The 20795-nt window shown below is 50.7% G+C and overlaps 1 protein-coding gene and 1 long non-coding RNA gene across 8 annotated transcripts in view; both read right to left on the bottom strand.

Annotated features, from left to right (window-relative positions):
* Positions 1-20795, bottom strand: part of SPTBN4 (spectrin beta, non-erythrocytic 4) — a 70567-nt gene that overhangs the window by 14499 nt on the left and 35273 nt on the right. For 5 of the 7 annotated variants that reach the window (XM_047710550.1, XM_047710551.1, XM_047710552.1 and 2 more), the window contains 5 exons: positions 17432-17522; positions 13748-13894; positions 12259-12522; positions 2481-2705; positions 1481-1570 (listed from right to left, as the gene is read on the bottom strand). In XM_047710550.1, the coding sequence (XP_047566506.1) occupies positions 1481-1570; positions 2481-2705; positions 12259-12522; positions 13748-13894; positions 17432-17522 (817 nt within the window). Of the gene's footprint in view, positions 1-1480; positions 1571-2480; positions 2706-12258; positions 12523-13747; positions 13895-15721; positions 15894-15914; positions 16026-17431; positions 17523-20795 lie in introns of those variants that run through there. The other 2 variants (XM_047710555.1, XM_047710556.1) reach the window with 2 other exon arrangements.
* On the bottom strand, positions 4192-7582 carry LOC125088936 (uncharacterized). Its single transcript, XR_007123817.1, has 3 exons — positions 7453-7582; positions 5893-5898; positions 4192-4202 (listed from the first exon to the last, which is right to left on the bottom strand). It is a non-coding gene; the product is annotated as an uncharacterized LOC125088936 (long non-coding RNA).

The raw sequence follows: 20795 nt of genomic DNA, 5'->3' as shown, positions 1-20795 counted from the left end.
TGCGCACACACAGGGCCCCCACCCCCACCGCAGTGATAAGCGTGAAGTGCACTTGAGCACTTCTGTCAACAATGAAAAGGATGGGCCAGTCCTAATAGTCCTCAACACTGACAACAGTCATGAGAGTTTTCTGGGGTCTCTGGGTGGCTCAGTCTGTTAAGCATCTGTCTTTTGGCTCAGTCATAACCTCAGGGTCCTGGGATAGAGCCCAGGATGAGCGCAGTTGGCTTCTCACTCTCCCTCTGCCTCGTGCCCTGCTCGTGCACATGTGTGCGCCTCTCGCAAATAAATTAATAAAATCTTAAAAAAAAAAAAAACCACAGCCAAGAGTGTTTTCAGCAAAATAGAAAAATGAAAGTTAAAAAAAAAACACAAAATCCTCCTGCCTCTTAAAGAACTCCATCTGGGGCAGCATGGTCACAAACCTTGAGAATCATTTGTAAGCCCACCTCCTTACCATCCTCCAGTGTCTGTTCTCCCAGCTCACATTTTTTGGTAAAGGAGAGTAATGAGAAGACCTACCTGATAAGGTCATTGTGGGGATTAAATTTTCAAAGACCCACACATAACCCCCTACCTGTGTACCTGGCACACAGTAAGTCTTTAATTAATCTGTAATTATTAGTATTAGTATTATTCATTCCTCTCTCATGCATCTTACACTGGGTTTGGTGAATGAGCGGGTTCACCCAAAAAGTTCCTCTGCTAAGGGATTTGAAAACCACTGCTCTAGACCAACTCTCTGCTTTTTTAGATGTGGAACTGAGGCCCAGGGAGGGGAACAGAGATCCAGAGATCTTAGGGGCTCAAGAGCTCCCCTTCCATGAGTGGAACGGACACTATTAGGAGTCAAGGTTCTTTCGCTGATCATCTCTGTCCTTTCTCTCTGTGGGTGGTTTGAGTTCTTACTTGTTGTTGCTTTTCCTTTTCCAATAAGCTATTCTCCTTACTGTTTCTCACAGGACCCTGACTTTCCTCCGGGGAACCCCGTCTCCATCTCAGCTCAGGTAATTAAGTGAAGGCTGACACCACCAAGAGTGGCCCCTGAGCCACCATGATTAGTTCAGGGATGGGCATAGGACTCAAGTTGAGCCCATAGGAGTTATTCCTGGGACTACTGCTGAAATTATTGAAAGGGAAAGAGAGAGAGGGAGAAATCCCCTTCAGTTCTGCTGGTGGGATGTACACTTGAATCTGTTAGAGGTCTTTCACTATCAAGAGAGGAGAGAGTTGACCTGAGACCAAAGCTAACACAGAAATACACACACACACACACACACACACACACACACACACACACACAAATGGAGTTGCAAGATTCATGACATCATGGAAGGACCTGGATGCAGCTATGCCTGCTGTCCACACTCTTCTCAATCACAAGAGCCAACAAATTTTGGTTTTAACCACTTTGAGCTGTTTTTTCCTCACTTGTCTCCGAATGTGCCCTAACCCACATCCTCCCTCTGGCTCTGCTCACCTGGTTCTTTTTGATGTACTGCTGGACAGCCTGTAAGCCACTGCCTCGCTCCGTCTGCATGGCCAGTGGCAGTCGCTCCTGGACCCATGCCTGGAAAGGATGCAGGGAGCAAGTCAAGGGGAGAATGCACCCAAAGACCACTGCATCTCAATTAAACTGTAAGCCACACCACACAGGCTTGCTTACCTCTGTCTTTGGCACGGGAAGGTCTTGAGTCCTGCAACTCCCTTCCCTCTCCCTCAGCAGGCTAATGGGGACTCTTCCTTCATGTCTCAACTCAAGACATCCCCTCCTCTAGGAAACCCTCCCTGACTTTGGCCCATTGCCTCCTCTCGGCTCCCCCAGCCTCCTAAACTTCCTCATAACAGCCCAACCCACCCTGAGTTGTCACTGTCGGGAGGTAAGTGCCTTTTCCCCTTCGGATTCTTGAACCTTCTATGGGTAGGAATGGGATCTGTCTTGGTCCCCCTGTGACCCCAGCATCATCCAAGTACAGAGCTTGACCCATAAGGATCAAGCGAATGAACAAATTAGTGAGTGAAAGAATGAATGAGCAGATCAGGAAGCGAGTGACTAAATGAGGAATGAATGAGGGATGAGTGAATAACAAACAGCAGTAAGTCAGTGGAGGAAAGAATGAAGATGAGTCAATGAATAAACCAATGAATGAATGAAAGTGAGTAAATGTGGAAAAAGTGAATGAATGAATGAACGAATGAATGAGTGGATAAGTGAAGGAGCAAATGAGTAAGGGAGGGAAGGACTGGATGACTGAGTCTAGCCTCGGGTCAAGGGGAAGGTCTCCCAGTGGGTCAGGGGGAAGGTCTCCCAGCCAGCTCCGCCCTTGAACTCGCCAAGGTCCCACGGTCCCACCCTCACTCCCAACCTCCACGCCCCGCGGGCCCGGGGCTCTCCCGCCGCCTCCCATCCCATCCCAGCCGCTGCAACCATCTCCTCCGCTTTACCCCGGCCTCGCCCCAGTCCCCGCACCCCTCCTCACCAGCTCATCGTCAAGGTCGTGCGCCACCTGGTGCAGCTCCTTAGAGGCGAGCAGCAGGCGGCGGCGCTCCTGCAAGGGCTCGAGCAGGCGCACCAGGCGCTCGCCCACCGCGTTCTGCCGCTCGCCCACCAGCTCCTTGCTGGCCGGCTCCAGCGGCAGGGCGGCGGTCTGCGCCTGCAACTCTCCCACCTCGCGGTACCACTCCTCCACCTGCGACTCCATCGACTGTGGGGACAGGGGCACAGTCAAAGGGCTCCATCCTCCCTCCCAGTCCTGCTCTGGCTCCCCAGTGCCTTTATGGTGAGAGCCAAACCCTTCGCCAGGGCGCACCATTTCCAACTAGGCCCCTACCCAATCCCCTCCAGAAGCTCTAGGCTCCTCCCTGATACCGCCACAGGCTAAACTACTCCTGCCTCAGGGCCTTCGCCTTTTCTATTCCCTCTATCTGGCATGCTCTTCCTTGTCAATTAGATTTCAGCTCAAACATTACCTTCTCACAGCAGCTTACCTGGCCCGTTGGGCTAAAGTGACCCATTCATTCATTCATTCGTTCATTCTCAGAACGACCTTTCAAATTTGGTGATATCCCTGTTTTACAGGGGTGGAAACTGAGGTCCAGAGAAGTTAGGTAATTTGTCCAAAGAGTCAACCTTTCCAAATGTCATAAATATGAAGTTATAGTGATTTAAGTGGTGCGTATGCCATAGGGATAAACACAGAGTGCAAAATCAGACCCAAATACCCTGGAGAATTCATGCATTTTATAGATGCCATTTCAAATCCCCAAGGAAAAGATGGATTATTCAATGAGTGGTCACGGGCCAATTTAGCTGGATCCCTTCCTCCCTCTTTATGCTGAAAACAATTCCAGATGGATTAAAGACTTAAATGGAATAAGTAAATCCATAAGGCACAGAAGAAAACCTGGGCAAATGCTTTTATAATCTTAGGATGGAGAAAATCTTTCCAGCCAAAAAAAAAAAAAAATCATAAAGGGAAAGATTTATAAATTTGGCCACATGAAATACTTTTGCATCAACCAAAACTCCTAGATGTAATGAGAAGGCAAATGACAACCTGAAAAAAATATTTAACATAACTCCTATTATTAGAACAAGGAGTTAGTTTCTTTGACAATCAAGGAATTCCCTTTATTCTGCTTCCTCTGTCTCCACTTACCACCATCAGTCAATTCTGTCTTGTGGCTTTTCTGTTGGTATCCTGCTTCTAGAATGGGAGCTTTTTTTTTTTTTAGAATGGGAGCTTTTTGAGGGCAGGGTTTGTGCCGGTTGACCTCAGTATTCCTGAGCACATAGAACAGTGTCTGGCATGTAATAGGTCTTTGGTTGTGACTCGATCAACGCACAGATGAATGTCACTGGCAAAGAAAAAGACTGCCCCCGTGTGAACATGCACCTCTCCCAGTGAACAGGCAACACACAGAAATAAAAATAAGCACAAGGGGTGCCTGGGTGGCTCAGTCATTAAGCGTCTGCCTTCGGCTCAGGTTGTGATCCTGGGGTCTTGGGATCAAGCCCACATCAGGCTCCCCGTTGAGCGGGGAGCCTGCTTCTCCCTCTCCCACTCCCCTTGCTTGTGCTCCCTCTCTTGCTATCTCTCTCTCTGTCAAATAAGTAAATAAAATCTTAAAAAAAAAAAGCATGAAGAAGAGATGCCTAGTCTCACTAATCAGCAGGAAAATACAAATCAAAACAAGGTACCCTTTCTTGTTCACCATATTGGCAACCATGTATAAGACAGATAATATCTATTATTAGCAAAGATGCAGGGAGATGGGCAGGCACACTCAGCCGCTGTCAGCCAGTGGTGGTATGAATTAGCAGAGCCTTTTTGGAAGGCAATTTGGCAGATCCTATCAAAATGCAAAAAAGTTCATATACTTTGACCCAGCACTTGCACTTCCACTTCTAGGAATATAACTAAAGAAATACTGGCTCATGTGCATAAAGATGTTTGCCCAAGGATCACACTGTAAGCAGAGTTTATAATGGGAAGCAACTGGAAACAAACATGATGCCCACCAAGAGTGAAATGGTTAAACAAATCCGCATCAGTATGGAATAATGGCCAAGACTTGCTGTTAAGAGAAAAAAACAACTTAGAACATACAGCTGAATATATTATATTTGTCATGGGTTGTGCATGCATAAAAATTCCCTGGAATAAACAAGAAATTAGTCACAGATGGTACCTATGGGCAGGGGAGGGAACTCAGTGAATGGGGACAGGGGTGAAGGAGAGACTTATCACATAGGATTCTTAATAAAGTGTTTGATGTCTGAGCCATAAAATGTAATTATTAAAAATTTTAAATTAAACATTACAAATTAAAATTATTCAAAAACCACATAGGTAGTTAGGAAATGCACAGAAAGAGGGGCTAGCAGGATGCACACTAAATCTTAACTGAGGTTCCTTTTGGGGTGCGGGGACTGGAGGTGCAGTTAAGGGAGACTTTACGTTTCACTGAAGACTTCTACATTAGTAAGATCTTTAACCAAAAGAATATAATTATGTATTACTTGTGTGACTCGAAACAGAGGGGGTAAAAGCCATAAAAGAAAACAACATTACAATAATGAAATTAAGTGGTAACAGATCAGAGCAAATGACTGCAACTCAATAGTCAAAATCCAAGAACCGAGTGAAGACGTTCTTCCAAGTTTCTGCAGCCCAGAACTGTTGTTTTTGCCAGCTTACGGTCCATCCCTTCTCCGCAGCACCTCTATTGACCCTCTCACACCTAAGCTCTGAAGCGACTAAGAAAACCCTAGAGCTCCAAGGGCGGCCACATGAGCCAAGATAGCCAATCAAAACACTGAAACCACCCTGGCTTGGGGGGTGGGGTGGGTAAGAGATAGCATGTGACCTAAGATCAGCCAATGAAAGCCCACCTTCTAAACCTTATTTATTTATTTATTTATTTTTTTAAGTAGGCACCACACTGACCGTGGAGCCCAGTCTGGGGTTTGAACTCATCACCTGAACTCAAGACCTGAGCTGAGCTGACAGGTCATGATGATGGAGTCCCAGGATCGAGTCCTACATCAGGCTCCCAACTCCATGGGGAGTCTGCTTCTCCCTCTGACATTCTCCTTGCTCATGCTCTCTCTCTCTCTCAAATAAATAAATTAATTAAATATTAAAAAAAAAAGATTTAAGACCTGAGCTGAGATCAAGAGTTGTACATTTAACCCACTGAGCCACCCAGGCGCCCCAAACGCTTCCCTCTTTTGCAGGAAAAGTGTGTGACTCAGGAGGGTACTCTCTTTCCATTGGGGTTCCTCAGTTGGTAGAACATAGGCCTGGTGTGGGGTGGAGTTGCCGACTTGCCAACTTGCTCCCGACAACGAGGCCAACAGAGAGAAAAGCAATGCCCAGAAACGAAGACAGATTGCTGAGGAGGACATAATTTGAGGAACTGATCCAGCCATGCCTGAAGCCGCCTACTGCGTGGGTTTTTCAGCAAAGTGAGCCAAGAACCTCCCCATTACCCTAAGTCATTGTGGCTTGAAGTCCTATGAACTGCACCCCAAAGAGTTCCAGATGATACAGTTCACAATCCGTAGGAGTCATGAAAATGGATAAAAACAAACGTTTTAACAAGCCAAAAGCAGATAAAAGGAATTTTCAAAAGGCACAATTACAAGCTGCAGAAATCAAAGAAAAATAAAAGAGTCACTCCAAAACCTTTTTCACTAGGCAAATCAGTGCACCAATGCGTAGAAAATCAAAATGCATTCAAATCCTGGCAACTCTTAAACATAATCTGAAATGCTACTAAGTTCCAGTTCTCTGCTAGATGAAAACCTCTCCATAACATGCCCACAAGAGCCGTGTGACCCGAGATGGAATAATTCCAGGACTAACACTTTTCTACTTCTGCAAGAATGCCATGTTTTGAACACCCACTTAATGTGGATCCTTCCTTGCAAACATGAGCAAAGGAAACAGAAGGACGGTGGTCATTAAATGTACAAAGAGATGTTCCACCTCATTCAATGTTAAGGGAAATGCAAATTAAAATAACTTTAAGACAGGGGCGCCTGGGTGGGTCAGTTGGTTAAGTGTCTGCCTTTGGCTCGGATCATGATCCCAAGGTCCTGGGATCGAGCCCCTCATCGGACTCCCTGTTCGGCAGGGAATCTGCTTCTCCCTCGCCCTCTCCCTCTCCCTGCCCCTTATTCGTGCTCTCTTTCTCTCTCAAATAAATAAAATCTTAAAAAAATAAAATAACTGCAAAACAGTATGTTTCACTTCTCAGATTAGCAGAAGTGAGAAAGCTTGACCATGCTTAAGGATGGGGGCCACTTGGGGAGAGGATCCCTATAACATGCAGGGGTGTCCACAGCCTTTTTACGGCAATATCTCTCAAAAAGTTTAATGTGCACACCTTTGGGCCCACAAATTGTATTTGGAGGACTCTTTCCTTTCCTTTCTTTTTAGATTTTGTTTATCTATTTGAGAGAGAGAGAGAGAACACAAGCAGGGAGGGGAGCAGAAGGAGAGGGAGCAGATCCCCTGCTGAACAAGGAGCCTGAGGCAGGGCTCGATCCCAGGACCCTGGGATCATGACCAGAGCTGAAGGCAGATGCTTAACGGAGGCATCCACCCAGGTGCCCCTGGAAGGCTCTTTTCAACAGAAGTATTTACACATAGGCTCAAATGCATATGGATGGGGATGTCTACTGTGGTGCTATTTACACTAGTGGAAGATTAGAAACAGCCCAGACATCTCTCAACAGAGGGCTGGTTAAAGAGAGACTCTTGAGTCACCCCATGGAATATCATGCAACCAGGAGATCCATCCATTCTTGGACAAGGAAGGATACCTGGTCCAGCGAAAAGGGCAAGCGTCCGCATGGTCTGTCCCGATGTCACATGAATGTGTGCATATGCATGGAAGATTTCCAGGACATAGAAGAAACTGTGACAAGAATGACACCCCCACGGGGTGACTGAGGGGGGTGCTCACTCAGTTAAGCGCCTGTCCTTGGCTCAGGTCATGATCTCAGAGTTCTGGGATCAAGCCCTGCATTGGGCTCCCTGCTCAGCAGGAAGCCTGCTTCCCCCTCTCCCTCTGCCCCAGTTCGTGCTCTCTCTCTCTCAATAAATAAAAATCTTAAAAAAAAGAAAGGAAGGAAGGAAGGAAGGAAGGAAGGAAGGAAGGAAGGAAGGAAGGAAGAAAAACACCCTGGGAAGTGGGACCATGTATGTGTGTGTGGAGAGGAAAGAAAGTCTTTTCACTTTTCACATGATATTTCTTACCATAACAACAATACTAGGTAACTCATCCTGGTGCCTGCCCCAAGCCAGCCAGTGCTCTGAGCACTGGACTAGGAATAATTTACGTAATCCTCACAGCATAAGGGGCTGGGGGAAGATGGGGATGTTTATTTCGTTCATGGTTGGATCCCAGCGCCTGGCCCTGTGCCTGGCACAGAGTAGGTCTCTGTAAATGTGCGCTTACTGCCTTTGTTGGACTGATCCCCAGGCTGGTGTGTTGGGCCGTATTAGATATTAAGAATTGTCGGGGCACCTGGGTGGCTCAGTGGGTTAAAGCCTCAGCCTTCAGCTCAGGTCATGATCCCAGGGCCTTGGGATCGAGCCCCACATCAGGCTCTCTGCTCAGCAGGGAGCCTGCTTCCTCCTCTCTCTCTCTCGTGTTCTCTGTCAAATAAATAAATAAAATATTTAAAAAAAAAAGAAATTAAGAATTGTCAAAAATTAAACCAGCTTTACACACATCAAAACCAGAGTAGCCACGAAGTACTGACACATTCTACCGCAAGGATAACTCTTGAAAACATTGCTCAGGAAAAGAAGCCAGACACCGAGGACCACATATTGTATGATTCCATTTATATGAAATGTCCGAAATGGGCAAATCTATAGTCAAAGAGAAGATGCGTAGAAGGAGTTAACTGGTAGAGGGAGGCTAATGGGAATGGCATTTGGAGGGGTGGGGTGATTTGCAAATACATGAAAACCACTGACTTTTACACATTAAAAGTATATTTTATGGTATGGAATTAAATCTTAATTTTGTGAAAAGACATTAAATGTAAGAAAAAAAAAAAGCAAAAGCAGAAGAGCCCACTTGGGAAAAAGCCTCAGTCACTAGCCACGTGGTAGGTAGGAATACACAAGCTTTGACCCCCAGATCATTCTCATCCCTACTTGCTGCTTTCCCATTTTCCGGTTGGGGAAACTGAGACTCAGAAGAGCAGTCCCAGGTCCAGAGTAAAGACTGCCACAGCCACAATTTGAATCACAAAATCCTAGCGGCTCTCAGTCACTCTGCTTCTCTAGAATGGAGGCTCAGAAAGGAGGGGTCACTTGCCCTGGGTGCGCAGCAGTGGGATGGGAGGGCTTCAAACCCTGGCTCTGCCGCTCCTGTACCCCGATTCTCCCCATAGGCTGCACTGAGCTCAGGAAGACATATGACACAAAGAATGGGGGGGGGGGTGTTTCCTTAGCCAGAGAAAGTGCCTTGCTTGGGGTAGGGGGAGCTTTCAGGGGTGAAGTAGGTGGTAAGGAGTCCCCAGGGACCCAGCCCAGCAGCTGCAAAGCCTCCAGTGCATTTTCCCCTGGCTGGGCCCCCTCTGATGGCAGGAGACCAGCTTCCCCCACCCGCCCCAGGCAGGAGCCTGTGGCTGAGCCAGACCAGCTGGTCAGGCCCCTGAGGACTGGCAAGCGGGGGCCTGGAACACCACCATCTGGTCCCTGGGCCAGGAAGGCCAGTTGGCTAGGAGGCTCTGAGAGCGGACTCGGGGTCACATGGCCTCCATCTCAGGTGGGCTCCTAGGAAGCCTGCTGCAGTGGTTGGGGCAGAGGACACAGGAGAGGACCCAGGAGGGCACAGGGATCAAGGGACAGAGGCGGAGATGAAGAATGGAAACAAAAAGAGAGTGAGAAAGTAAGAGAAGCAGAGACACACAGGAGATGGCAACTCGCAGAGTTTCCACACAGAGGATCTCGGGGACCAGGACGGAGAGACAGGCCCAGAGAGAGGCCAAGGGGGCAGACCACTCACAGATCCACACCCCTTCTGCCTGAACCAGCCTGCTTCAGCCCAGCAGGGCCCCAGGGCCGGAGGGGTGCGGCAGCCAGGAAATTTGCTGGCTGGATGGCAGCCGCCCGCCCTCCTGCCTGTGCCCAGCATCTGAGCTCTCAGGCGGCCCTGGGGGACAGCAGGGGCCTTGGGCAGCCCCTCCCCTCCCCAACGGCAGCTCGGGAGGCCCAGCTGGGCTCCATCTGGGGGCCGAGCCTACGGAGACACTCCCTGCCCCCTCGGGCTCCCTCTGCTGGGGAAAGTCCTGTGCTGGGGCCTGCCCCTGCCTCCCATCTCTGTGTGACCCCCAGCCAGACCCTTGTCTCCGCTGGGCCTCGGCCTCGCCCTAGAACAACGCTTCAACAGGGCTTCCTTCTGTGGGGAGGGAAGAACAGGAGGCCCCCAGTCCTCCCTCCAAAACCTAAACGCCCAGAGGAAAGAGGGATGTTCAAGCTCACTGGTCACCGGAAAAAATACAAATGCAAACAACCCATGCATGAGAAAAATCAGACTGAGAAAAATCTAAAATGTCTGACAATACAGGTGCTGGCGAGTATGGGCAGAAACAGGAACTCTCACAGGCGGAGAGAGCATTAACTGGCAGAAGACTTCGGGCAAGCTATTTGGCAAGATCATGTGAACTGAAGGCCCTTCTAACTTTTGGCACCCTATTAACATTTCATATATCACCCCCCGAAATAATTTTTTAAATATTTTTATTTATTTATTTGATACAGAGAGAAAGACACAGTGAGAGAGGGAACACAAGCAGGGGGAGCAGGAGAGGAAGAAGCAGGCTTCCCGCTGAGCAGGGAGCCCGATGTGGGCTCCTGGGATCATGACTGGAACCAAAGGCAGACACTTAACCAATGGAGCCTCCCAGGCGCCCCACAGATCCTCATCTCTTGAGAGCTCACCATATCCCCAACATCTTTCCAAGGGGTCTGCAAGGTTCCAACTATTTTATAAGAATACCAAGGCGCTGGGGCGCCTGGGTGGCTCAATGGGTTAAGCTCTGGTCATGGTCTCAGGGTCCTGGGATCAAGCCCCGAGTCTGGCTCTCTGCTTGGCAGAGAGCCTGCTTCCCCCTCTCTCTCTGCCTGCCTTTCTGCCTACTTGCGATCTCTCGCTCTGTCAAATAAGTAGATTAAAAATCTTAAAAAAAAATACCAAGGCACTATTTGTCTTTATTCTCATTCTCTCCCAAGGGTATAGTGTGGTTTTGTGGGGACCCTATGACTCATGCTTTTGCCACAGAAAACAGAACATGTGCAGAAGCAAAGGTAAGAATCTTCTAGTAGGGGCACCTGGGTGGCTCAGTGGGTTAAGCCTCTGCCTTCAGCTCAGATCATGATCTCAGGATCCTGGGATCATCTCAGGGTCCTGGGATCGAGGCCCAAATGGGGGGGGGGTGTCTCTGCTCAGCAGGGAGCCTGCTTCCTCCTCTCTATCTCTGTCTGCCTGCTTGTGACATCTCTCTCTGTCAAATAAATAAATAAAATCTTAAAAAAAAAAAAAAAAAGAATCTTCTAGTAAGCCAGACATGAAAGAGTTGCAGTACTGGAAACAGTGCCAATCTCCTAATTTTTTTTTTTTTTTTTGGCTTGGAAAAGAGTTATTCTTCATAAAAGAATGCTCTGGGGTTAATATAAAAAATGGATTTATTATCGTTGTTTTTATGTGAGTCATTTATTTGTTTTAGTGCAGTAAATATTGATAGGTAAAATGCACCAGAACCAAAGCTCTTTGGGGATTGCCATGATTTCTAATTGTGGAAAGGTGTCCTGGAGACCACATATGGGGGCTGCTGCTGTGTATAAAGCAATGACATCACTGGCATCAGATTCAGCTCCCTGTGTCTCTTTGCTCCTTTGCCTGTCCCCCCGACCAGAACGTGAGCCCTGTGAAGGCTGTAGGTTCGGGTCACTTTTGCCCACTGCTGCTCTCCAGCACCAAGAAAAGCGCCTGGCATACAGTCCATGCTCAGTGAACACTCGCCGCGTGAATGTATGGATTCTAATCAACGTCTTTAGGCTTTGATTATTAGCTAACTTTTTTTTCTTTTTTTCTTCTTCCCCCCCAGACCCTATGCCAAACCCTCTAGCAGTGTAACTATGCAGGGGGCATGTCCAAAGCAGCGGTGAAAAGTCAAGAGTCCTGGATTTGAATCCAGGCTCTTCACCTGCTCCCCTGGGCCAGTAAGTTCGCCTCCTGGAGGCTCCATTCCCCGTCATGGTCAGGCGGCGTGCCTGGCCTCGGAGGCAGGAGCTGCTACACCTCGAGAGGGGATAAGCAACATCTGCTTCCGAGCCTCCAGACAGTCGTGTCAAACGATCAGATCCCGAGCACTGACCAGCGGCCAGCTAGGAGCCGAGACCATGCAGACCCTACGTCTATCCTCCAAGCCCTCCTCGCATCCTAAGGGAGCCGCCGGCTTGCTGTATGTCCTTGGGCCAGGTGCTTTACCTTCTGTGCCTCACTTTCCCCATTGGTAAAATGGGGGATAGTCACTGGACCAATCTCAGGGTTGCTGGAAGGAAGAGTTACCATTAAATGGGTTCCCTCGGAACCCCCTTTCTGCTCTTCCAGCCCTTCTAACACATCTGAAACAAATCCCTCTATGAAATCCCCTCTGTGTGCAATACCTTGACTCAGGCTCCCCGGGGGCACACAGAGGCCCTGTCGGGGTCAGCCAGGCCATACCTGTAGCTTCTTGAGCTGGCTGTTGACGGTGGCCAGGTCCCCGCCAGGATCCACGTCCTGCAGCTGGCTCTCCATGTGAAGGAGTTTCTTGTCCAGCTCAGCGAAGCTCTGCACCAGCTGGTCGGCCTTGCTGGCCTCAAAGAGCTGCCTCGCCTTGGCCTGGGTGGTGCTCTCCAGTTCAGCCCAGCACTGCCGGATCTCCCCCAGCTTTTTCCGCACCGAGGCCGCCAGCTCTGGCTTCTCTTGCATCAGTTGCTGGCCCTCCTGCCCCAGACAGGTGGGAGACAGGAAGGGAGTGGGAGGGGGGCAGGTGGTGGGGAGGGACAGAGAAGTATGGGGGCAATGGGACACAGGGAGAGACATGGAGACAGAGACAGGCCCAGAGATGGAAGGAACCAACACATGGGAAGAAGGATGAGACAAGAGATGGACAGACATAGAGTGAGGGACACAGGGACATGCCCATCAAGTCAGAAACATGGGAAGAGGCCCAAAGAAAGACAGATGAGAGAGAGACAGAGAGAGAGAGAGATGGAGACAGAAGAAATGGGGGGAGAGCAAAAGAAGCAAAAAGAATGAACTTCAGTTAAACTCAAAGATTGACTTTGCCCCCTGCCACCATTTATAGGGCATCAATGGGTCAGGAGAGAGGAGGTACTGAAGGCTGTAGGTCTAGGGCTCTAACAAGAGTAGGGATCAGTTTTGGGGGTTGAGGCTGGGTTCCTCCAAGACTCAAGTCAAGCTCCTTGGTGGTCTAGAGCTACATATGGTACAGTACACATTAAAAATAACAATACCAAAGCAATTACGTTCCTAGGTGCCTGGCCTTGTATTAAGGACTTTATATGTATGACTTAAGAGCCCACGGAAGTAGCAATGTTCATTGTTTCCTTATCTAATTTTCTTTCTTTAAAGTTTTATTTATTTAAGTAATCTCTGCACCCAACACAGGGCTTGAACTCACGACCCCGAGATCAAGAGTCAAATGCTCTTCTGACTGAGCCAGCCAGGCACCCCTATTTCCTTATTTTTAAAGCAGAGGAAACTGTGGCTCAAAGAGGTTAGCACAATTCGCCAAGGCTGGTAATAGGCATAGACACAATTAAAACCCAGGGTTGCATGAATCCAAAGTTCACATTAACCCTGGGTCTCCCAGGATGGCTCCAGCCTGTCTACTTGACCTTCCAGCCTAGGTGTGCCATGTGGAGTGGGGGAATTTAGAGGAAGGGTAAAATATTTAACAACCAGACGGGTATGGGCACCATGCAGAAGAGATGCGAGCCATTTTACAGATGGCAAAACTGAAGCTCAAAGAGGTTACAAGAATTGCTCACGGCCCCATGGCGAGGAGCAGATGTGGAAATGATCTGTTAAGGGTTCAGAGGGGTAGGAAGGGCAGGACACCAGTGGTGGGTTCTGGAACTGAGATGTGGGTGCCCTGGAGGCCTCCAGCACCTGACACAGGCAGAGGGACGCTCTACATCCTCACCCTCTCGATCTTCTCCAGCCACTCCTTATTCTGAGCCAGCTCGGCCATGAATGCCTGGTGCCGGAGCCATCTCTTATGCAGCTTGTGGCCGTCTTCCCTCGTGCCATCCCGTGCCATTAGCATTTTCTCATGGATCCAGCCATCCAGCTGTGCAGGACAGGGAGAGGAGCACAGCTGATTCCCCCAGCCTGGCACAGTACCCCTATCCATTCCAGAACATCCCAGATTCAAAGCTTAGGCTGCTAGATTTAGGGGGAGGTTGGAAGGAAGGGATGGAAGAAGCTTTACAAGTACTGTCTTTGTTGGGGGGTGGGGGGAGGCATTCAGGCTTTCTTCTAGGTGGTGGAGGATGGATGGGCATCCCCCAGAATGCCCAATCTCTTAGTTGCCCCATCCTCAGGGCTGCCCTTCTCAACTCCTCATAAGCCCCCAAAGGCACAGCTTCTGAGCCAGTCAGCCTCCTCCCTCCCAGGGACAAATCAACCCTCCAAAACTAGACCTCCAGCTAATTTAGCTAACTTCCAATTTAGCCCTTGCCTCCCACGCCATTTTCCCAACAGCAACACTTTGACCCTTCCATCTAGTCTTAGCCACCTCCAATAAGGACCAATTCAAGATTCTCAAACCATTCCCAAAGGTATCAAATGAAGCCCATAGCTAGTGCTAACCTCCCAATATGGCCAGTTGAACCCCTAAACAACTTCCCAACTAGAGCCTAGTCTAATTCCCTCCAAACCAACCCTCCAATCTGGGGTAAACCCATCCCCCACAACTCATATCCAGCTTCCCTAATGAGCCCACAGGACTTCCCATGTTCAGCCCTGGGACTCCAAGACTGCAGTCCCCAAACCATGACTAGTTCTAGCCCCCAGACAAAGCCAACCTCCTAAATGTAAGCAACAGGGCCACCTTCTGGCTCCTCAAACGAGCCAACCCCCAAATCTAGCCCCAGACTCCTCAACAGGATCAGACAGAACCTTCCTATGCCAGCCCCCTTCCCAAACTAAAGCCAGTTCTATTTCCCCCACTGGCCAGCAAGAGTAGTCATCCAAAATGCAAGCACAAAATAGCCCCCCCCCCCCGCTTACTGTCCTGAGCAGGACCAATCACAAGGTTGCCTTCTGAGCCCCCCTCAAGACTTGTCCCCCAAGCCGGAATCTCCCTACCCACTCGTGACCAAACCTGGCACCTGGGACATTTTGCTCCTCCCCCTTCCCCCCCCACCCCCAAGTCACAAGATCCTCTTCTTCCCTCCTGCAAAAAAAAAAAAAAAAAAAAAAAAAAAAGACTCTAGCTCCATCTGAGAGGCAAATGCAGTCATAACCAAGGACAAATCCTGAGCGGGCCAAACCCCACCCTGTGTCTCTGGAGCATGTGCTCCCTAGGGGTCCAGGTCAGCTTCAGACTCCGTCATACACACAAGCGCGCACACACACACAGACACACATGAGCCAAGTCAAATGCTGAACCCTCCAACTCAATTCACAGGTTTCTGACATACAGGGAAGAGCTCGCCAATGGCAGCCACAGCGTACAGTGAAGGCAAAGCCCCTAAAGGAGACGGTACTTCGTCATCAAGATAAAGTACCCCCAAAGTGACTGACCCCCATCACCGAAGGCAAAGCTAGAGTCCTGAACAACCAAGGAAACAGCCCTCAAAATCAGAGCCTCCAAACCCAGAACATATCCAAGTCCCTCATCGCCCAAAGCCGACCCCCGCAAAAGTGATTCGCTCCCATCATTTAAAGCTAATACAGATCGCGCAAGAACCAAGGAAGATACCCTTCAAAAGGTTGAGAGCCCCCAGCCCCGGGGCAAAAAATCATATCCCCAGTTACCCAGAGGAGAGCGCCCTAGAGAGGATGAGACCTCCCTCAACCCCCTGGCAAATCCAGACTACCTCCGGAGTAGCTTCAGAAGTCCCCCTTTTCCGCTTCCCTTCCCTGGGACCCGTCCCCTCAGTCCCGCCCGCACCAGCACCGCGGACAGCTCCCAGCTTCGCTGCCCCTTCCCAGGGCTGGGGTCCCTGCGCAGGTCCGGCCCACCCCTGCGCCGTCCGCGCCCCTCCTTTCCGCGGCCTCAGCGGGCGAGCACGCGCTCGAGCCCCCTCCCCCGCATGCCTCGGCGGGGACGCGCGTCAGCCCCCTCCTCTGGGCGCCCGGGGGACCTGAAGTGGCGGCGGCGTTGGCGGAGCGTCCCTGCGGCGGGCGGGCTCTCGCCCCTCCACTGCGACGGCCGTGGCAGCAGCGGTGGCGACCGCTGAGACTCTCGCGGACGCGCGCCCCCGCCCCCGCCCCCGCGCCGCGGCAGCGCGCCCGCCCGCGCGCGCCCCCTGCCTGCCTCCGTGCCCGCCTCCTTGCCCGGTCTCTGCTGGCGGGGCGGGGCGGGGGGGGGGTGGCGCGGGTAGTGAAGGAGGATTCAGCACCTCCCTAAAGCATAGGGGGTGGGGGGTGGTTCTGCGCCATCTCAGATTATTGCTACTTGGTCCAGAAAAATCTCATAGGAGGGAGAAGGAGCTCCTGGACCTAATGGAAGGGCAGGAGGGAGGGGGACCCTGGGACCTGGGCTACCTCAGCTTTGTGAAGTACGGAATGGGGTGGACTCCTAAACCATCTCTAATGAGAAGGGACTCAGATTCCTGGCTATCTCAGGAATATAGATACCGGATATGGGAGGGGTCCTAGAACATCTCATAAGATGTTCTGCCAGATGGACTTATAAAATGGGACTGCCAGAATAATCTCCTTGGGAAGGAGGGAGACAGGGTGTTCCTAGGCCTATCTCTAGTGGGCTTGAGTCCCAGACCTAATGGGCTTGAGTTATGTGGAGGTGGGCGGTATGGAGGCCCTTGTCCATTTCATATGTGGAGAGAACCATTTCCCGTGGCGGGTCACGTGGAGGGTGTCAAACTATCTTTAATAGGAAGAATTGGAGCCTGTTTCTGAGCCATCTTTGGGGGAAACTTGGGCACTGGATCGTTATGAAGGGGGGTGGTGATGATCCTGGGCAGACGGATGAGGCCGGGATCATCTCTGGGGGTTACAAAAATGTTCCCTGGGCCATCTCTAATGGGACGTTCTTTTATGTGGTCCAGAACAGTTTCTATGGAATGCAGGGGAAAGGTGTGTGTGTGTGGGGGGGGGGGGGGGGTAGCATGCCTCCTGAACCGTCTCTAATGGGGAAGAAATCCTGAGCCATCTCAGGATTTGGGGAGATCCTTCCAGATGTGTAGGTCATCTCTAAAGGGGTAAAACTTGATTCCTAGACACTTTTAAAGGGGTGAAGGCTTGTTTCTGGACCGTCTCTAATCGAAGTTGCGCTCTGGGCAGCTGGTCTACCCACGCCGACCCTGCCCGTCTCTCAATACTCTCCCCAGCAAGGCGGTTCTCACAAATCTCCTGAGAGAAAGGTGAGATCACCGCACCTTCCTGCGGACCCGTAGGCGTGAACGTGCGCCGTTGCCAGGGGCGCCCAGGGCCCCTCCCTCTTCCCCTGGCGAGACAGGAGGCGGGGGTTGCGGAGTTTGCGCACTGAGGCTGGAACCCGTGCGCCTCCTGGCGGCTCCGAGTGAACATCACTTCACGACCCACTTAGACGGGGCGTCCCCGCCCCAGGAGCCTCAGTCCTGGAGCACTTCCCTCCCTAGGAAAGAAGTCATTGGCCCCGCACAGCTGGAGGTCCTACCTCGTGGCAGTCTCGGAGGAAATGCTGCAGCCCAAGTTGGTCGTGTAGCTTCTGCATCCATTGCTGGGCCCGTAGTTGGTTTTCTTGGCTCCTGGGGATGGGGAGAGAGGGGCTGGGGCAAGCCTGGGGGTGGGGGTGGGGGGACACTGGTGGAGGACTGTGCGGGCATTGGGCTTGTCAGGGCTAGGAACCGGGGGCATATGTAACTGTGAGGAAGAGGAAAAAGTAAGGTGGGGATGGGGGGATAGGGAAGGACACATTGGTGAGGGCAGAGCCAGGGATGAGCCAGAGAGGGGCAGAGGGAGACAGAGAGAGCAAGAGAGAGGGAGAGAGAGAATGGGAGAGACAGACAGAGACCTGGAAAAAAATACAGACACTGAGAAAGAGTGACAGAGACACAAGCCCAGAGAGATAAGAGATTTGCAGAGTAGCGATACCAAGAGACAGTAACTTAGAAATCAAGAGACATCTAGAGAGAAAAAGAGAACAGGAGGGGGAGACAGACTCAGAGAGAGAGAGAGAGAGAGAGAGAGGGGTGCAGAGGCCTGCAGAAAGACAGATAAACACACAGACACAAGACCAGAGACAGGGAGAAACAGACCTCAAGAGGAAGTGATTGATAGAGACCTCCAGACAGACAAAGAGAAGGAAACCCAGGGAGAGAAAAAAATAAGAAAGAAATGCATCAGGGTAGTGCCAGACAGACAGAGAGACCAAGAGCAGTAAACAAGGAGAGAGAGAGAGAAGAAGGCAGATGGAGGGAAAGTGACAGAGTCGGGGCAGGGACAACAGGGAGAGGAAAAGGCAGAGAGGTGGCAAGATGATACCGGTAAAACACAGCTAGCCAGATGGGAGGGTACAGCAGAGCTGGAGAAAGGGAAAAGAGTAGGGCACAGGCAAAGAGGGTGGGCAGGTGCACTGGCAAGCAGGGTCAGACCTTTGGCCTGAGTGAACTGGCCCGGCTGGACCCAAGCCCCGCCACCCCGGAGCCAGCAAGGACCGCAGCCCCAGGCAGCCTGGCCTCCTGCCCACAGTACAAAGTGCCCAAGAGTCCTGGTGGAGGGAGCTGGGGACATCCCATTTTCCTTTGCCTTGAACAAGCCATTCCCACCTCAGGCCCTTGGCCCTGGCTGCTCCCACAGCTGGGAAAGCTCTTCCCGCCTCCCATCATCTACTTAAATACCACCTTCTTAGTGAGGCCCCTCCTGATTGCTCTCCAACACTTATGGCTTTCTTTTATTCTTTAATTTTCTCTCTCACACTTAGCAGTGCTATATATTACTTATTTGTCTTGTCTGTCTTCCCCACTAGGATGCCATTCCACCAGGGCAGGAATCTCTGTCTGTTTTGGTCACAGATGTATCCTCAATGCCTAGATAAAGAGCCTTGCACACATCAGGTGCTCAGTTTACATTTCTTGAATGAACAAACGAATGAATGAATGAGACATAAGGCAGAGGGAAAGAGAGATGACAGAAGCTAAGGTAAAGTGTTTGGGAAGACAGAGAAGAGAGCAGAAGAGAGCACAGAGTCCGAAAGAGGCAGATGGAGGGAGAGAAAAACAGGGAGAGGCACAGAAGGAAATGGAGACACAGAGATATACAGATAAATGGAGTCAAAGAGGGAGAGAGGTCACCAAACACCAGGGGCACAGCTGGAAGGAGGAACAGGACAAACCAGAGACAAACAAGCAAAATAGTAATTCCCTTCTGCCCAGACTCAGCTCAGGAGCCAGGAAATAGGAAATGCCTCTGAAATTGAACTGACATAATTCCCTCCAGGTCTTTACCAGCCTTCTTGCAAGCATCAGTCCTAGGATTGAGGAAAATCCCTCTTTTCCGGGAGGACGGAGGACAAGAAAACAACAGTGGTCACATCCTTCATATCCAGGCTGGGTCACTTCCTGGCTGTGACCCTGGGTAAGTCAGTTCCCCTAACTGAGCCCCTAGACTGCTGGAGAAAGGGAAGAGAGTAGGGCACATACAGGAAGGGGCCAGGTTCCAGGTCGGGGAGACATGTGGAGGGACTAAGTGACTGGCCCTCAATTCCAAGGTTGAGGGGTAGAGCTGGGACTAGCATCTGAGCCACAGCCTCCAGCGAATGGATGTTTTTTGACTTCCAGAGGGTAGGAAACCTGTCTCTAGACAGACAAACGGCGGCCTGGGAGTGAAGGGGGCAGGGACTGGGACTGTCTCTGTTCCTGCTATGTTCCCAGCCTCACCCAGCACAAGCTTAGGGCAAATGCCCCCCTCGGGGCTCCCACAACCCTCTGTATTTCTTCCATCCCGGTCCTGACCATTCCAGGCCGTCCTTGTCAGACAGCATGTGAGCTCTGTGAGGGCAGGAATCGTGTGCTGTCCTGGTCACTGCTGCATGCCCAGAATTGGCCCCCACAGGGCCTGGAACAGGGTATGGACTCAGTACCTGTTTAATTAGCTGAATAAATAATAGAATGAAAGGAGCAATTAATGACAGGAAAGGAAGGAAGGAAGAGGAATCACAGAATGAGCAGTCCTCCAGGCTTCACCTCTTCATTCTGCAGAGCCTGGCATACAGCAGGTACTCAAGAAATGTGGGGCAGGGCGCCTGGGGGGCTCAGTGGGTAAAGCATCTGCTTTAGGCTCAGGTCATGATCCTGGGATCCTGGGATGGAGCCCCACATCAGGGTTCCCTGCTCAGCAGGGAGTCAGCTTCTCCCTCTGTCCCTCCCCTCTGCTCATGCTCTTTTTCCTTCTCACTCTCTCTCAAATAAATAAATGAAATCTTAATTTAAAAAAAAAAGGGGGGGTAAAGGAAGGACAGGTCTAGGCCTGGCACTGGGAGCCCCAGCTCACAAGTTTACACCCTCAGGACCAGACTCCCCATGAAAGTTCCCCTTAGAAAATTCCAGCCTTGATGAATTTAGGGGAAAAGGACCCCTGAGCCCCAGACAGAGGAAGGGCTGGGGTCTCTGGGCTGTGGATGGTGGTGGAAAGTCCAGGCATGTTTTCCATCAGGATGGAAGGACAGAAAGAGGGGCACTGGGCCATCGTTGATTCACCCCAAGAGTCAGAAACAGCGATGATGATAGAAATCAGCCTGAAAGAGGCCCTATGAGAGGCTCTACTTGAGGGCTGGGATTTGGGCAGGGAGGCCAGTAGGGAGTAGTGTTTTGCTCGGAGCTTAGAAGAGTGCCTGGCACACAGTGGCTATTCAGTAAATGTCTTTGCCTAATTAGTGCAAGGACAGACAAGAGACAGGGCAGTGGTGAGACAGATGGTGGCTGTATCATGTGAAGGAGGCATGAAAGGGACACAGAAACACACGCGCTCTGTGTGCTTCCAAGGGAACAGGGCCTCTGGGGCCTGCCCGAGGAGCTCAGTCA

The sequence above is a fragment of the Lutra lutra genome, chromosome 17 (genome assembly GCF_902655055.1).
Source record: "Lutra lutra chromosome 17, mLutLut1.2, whole genome shotgun sequence".
Lineage (NCBI taxonomy): Eukaryota > Metazoa > Chordata > Mammalia > Carnivora > Mustelidae > Lutra > Lutra lutra.
Note: the sequence above shows the minus strand (reverse complement) of the source record. Positions and strands in the feature narration are given on the sequence as shown.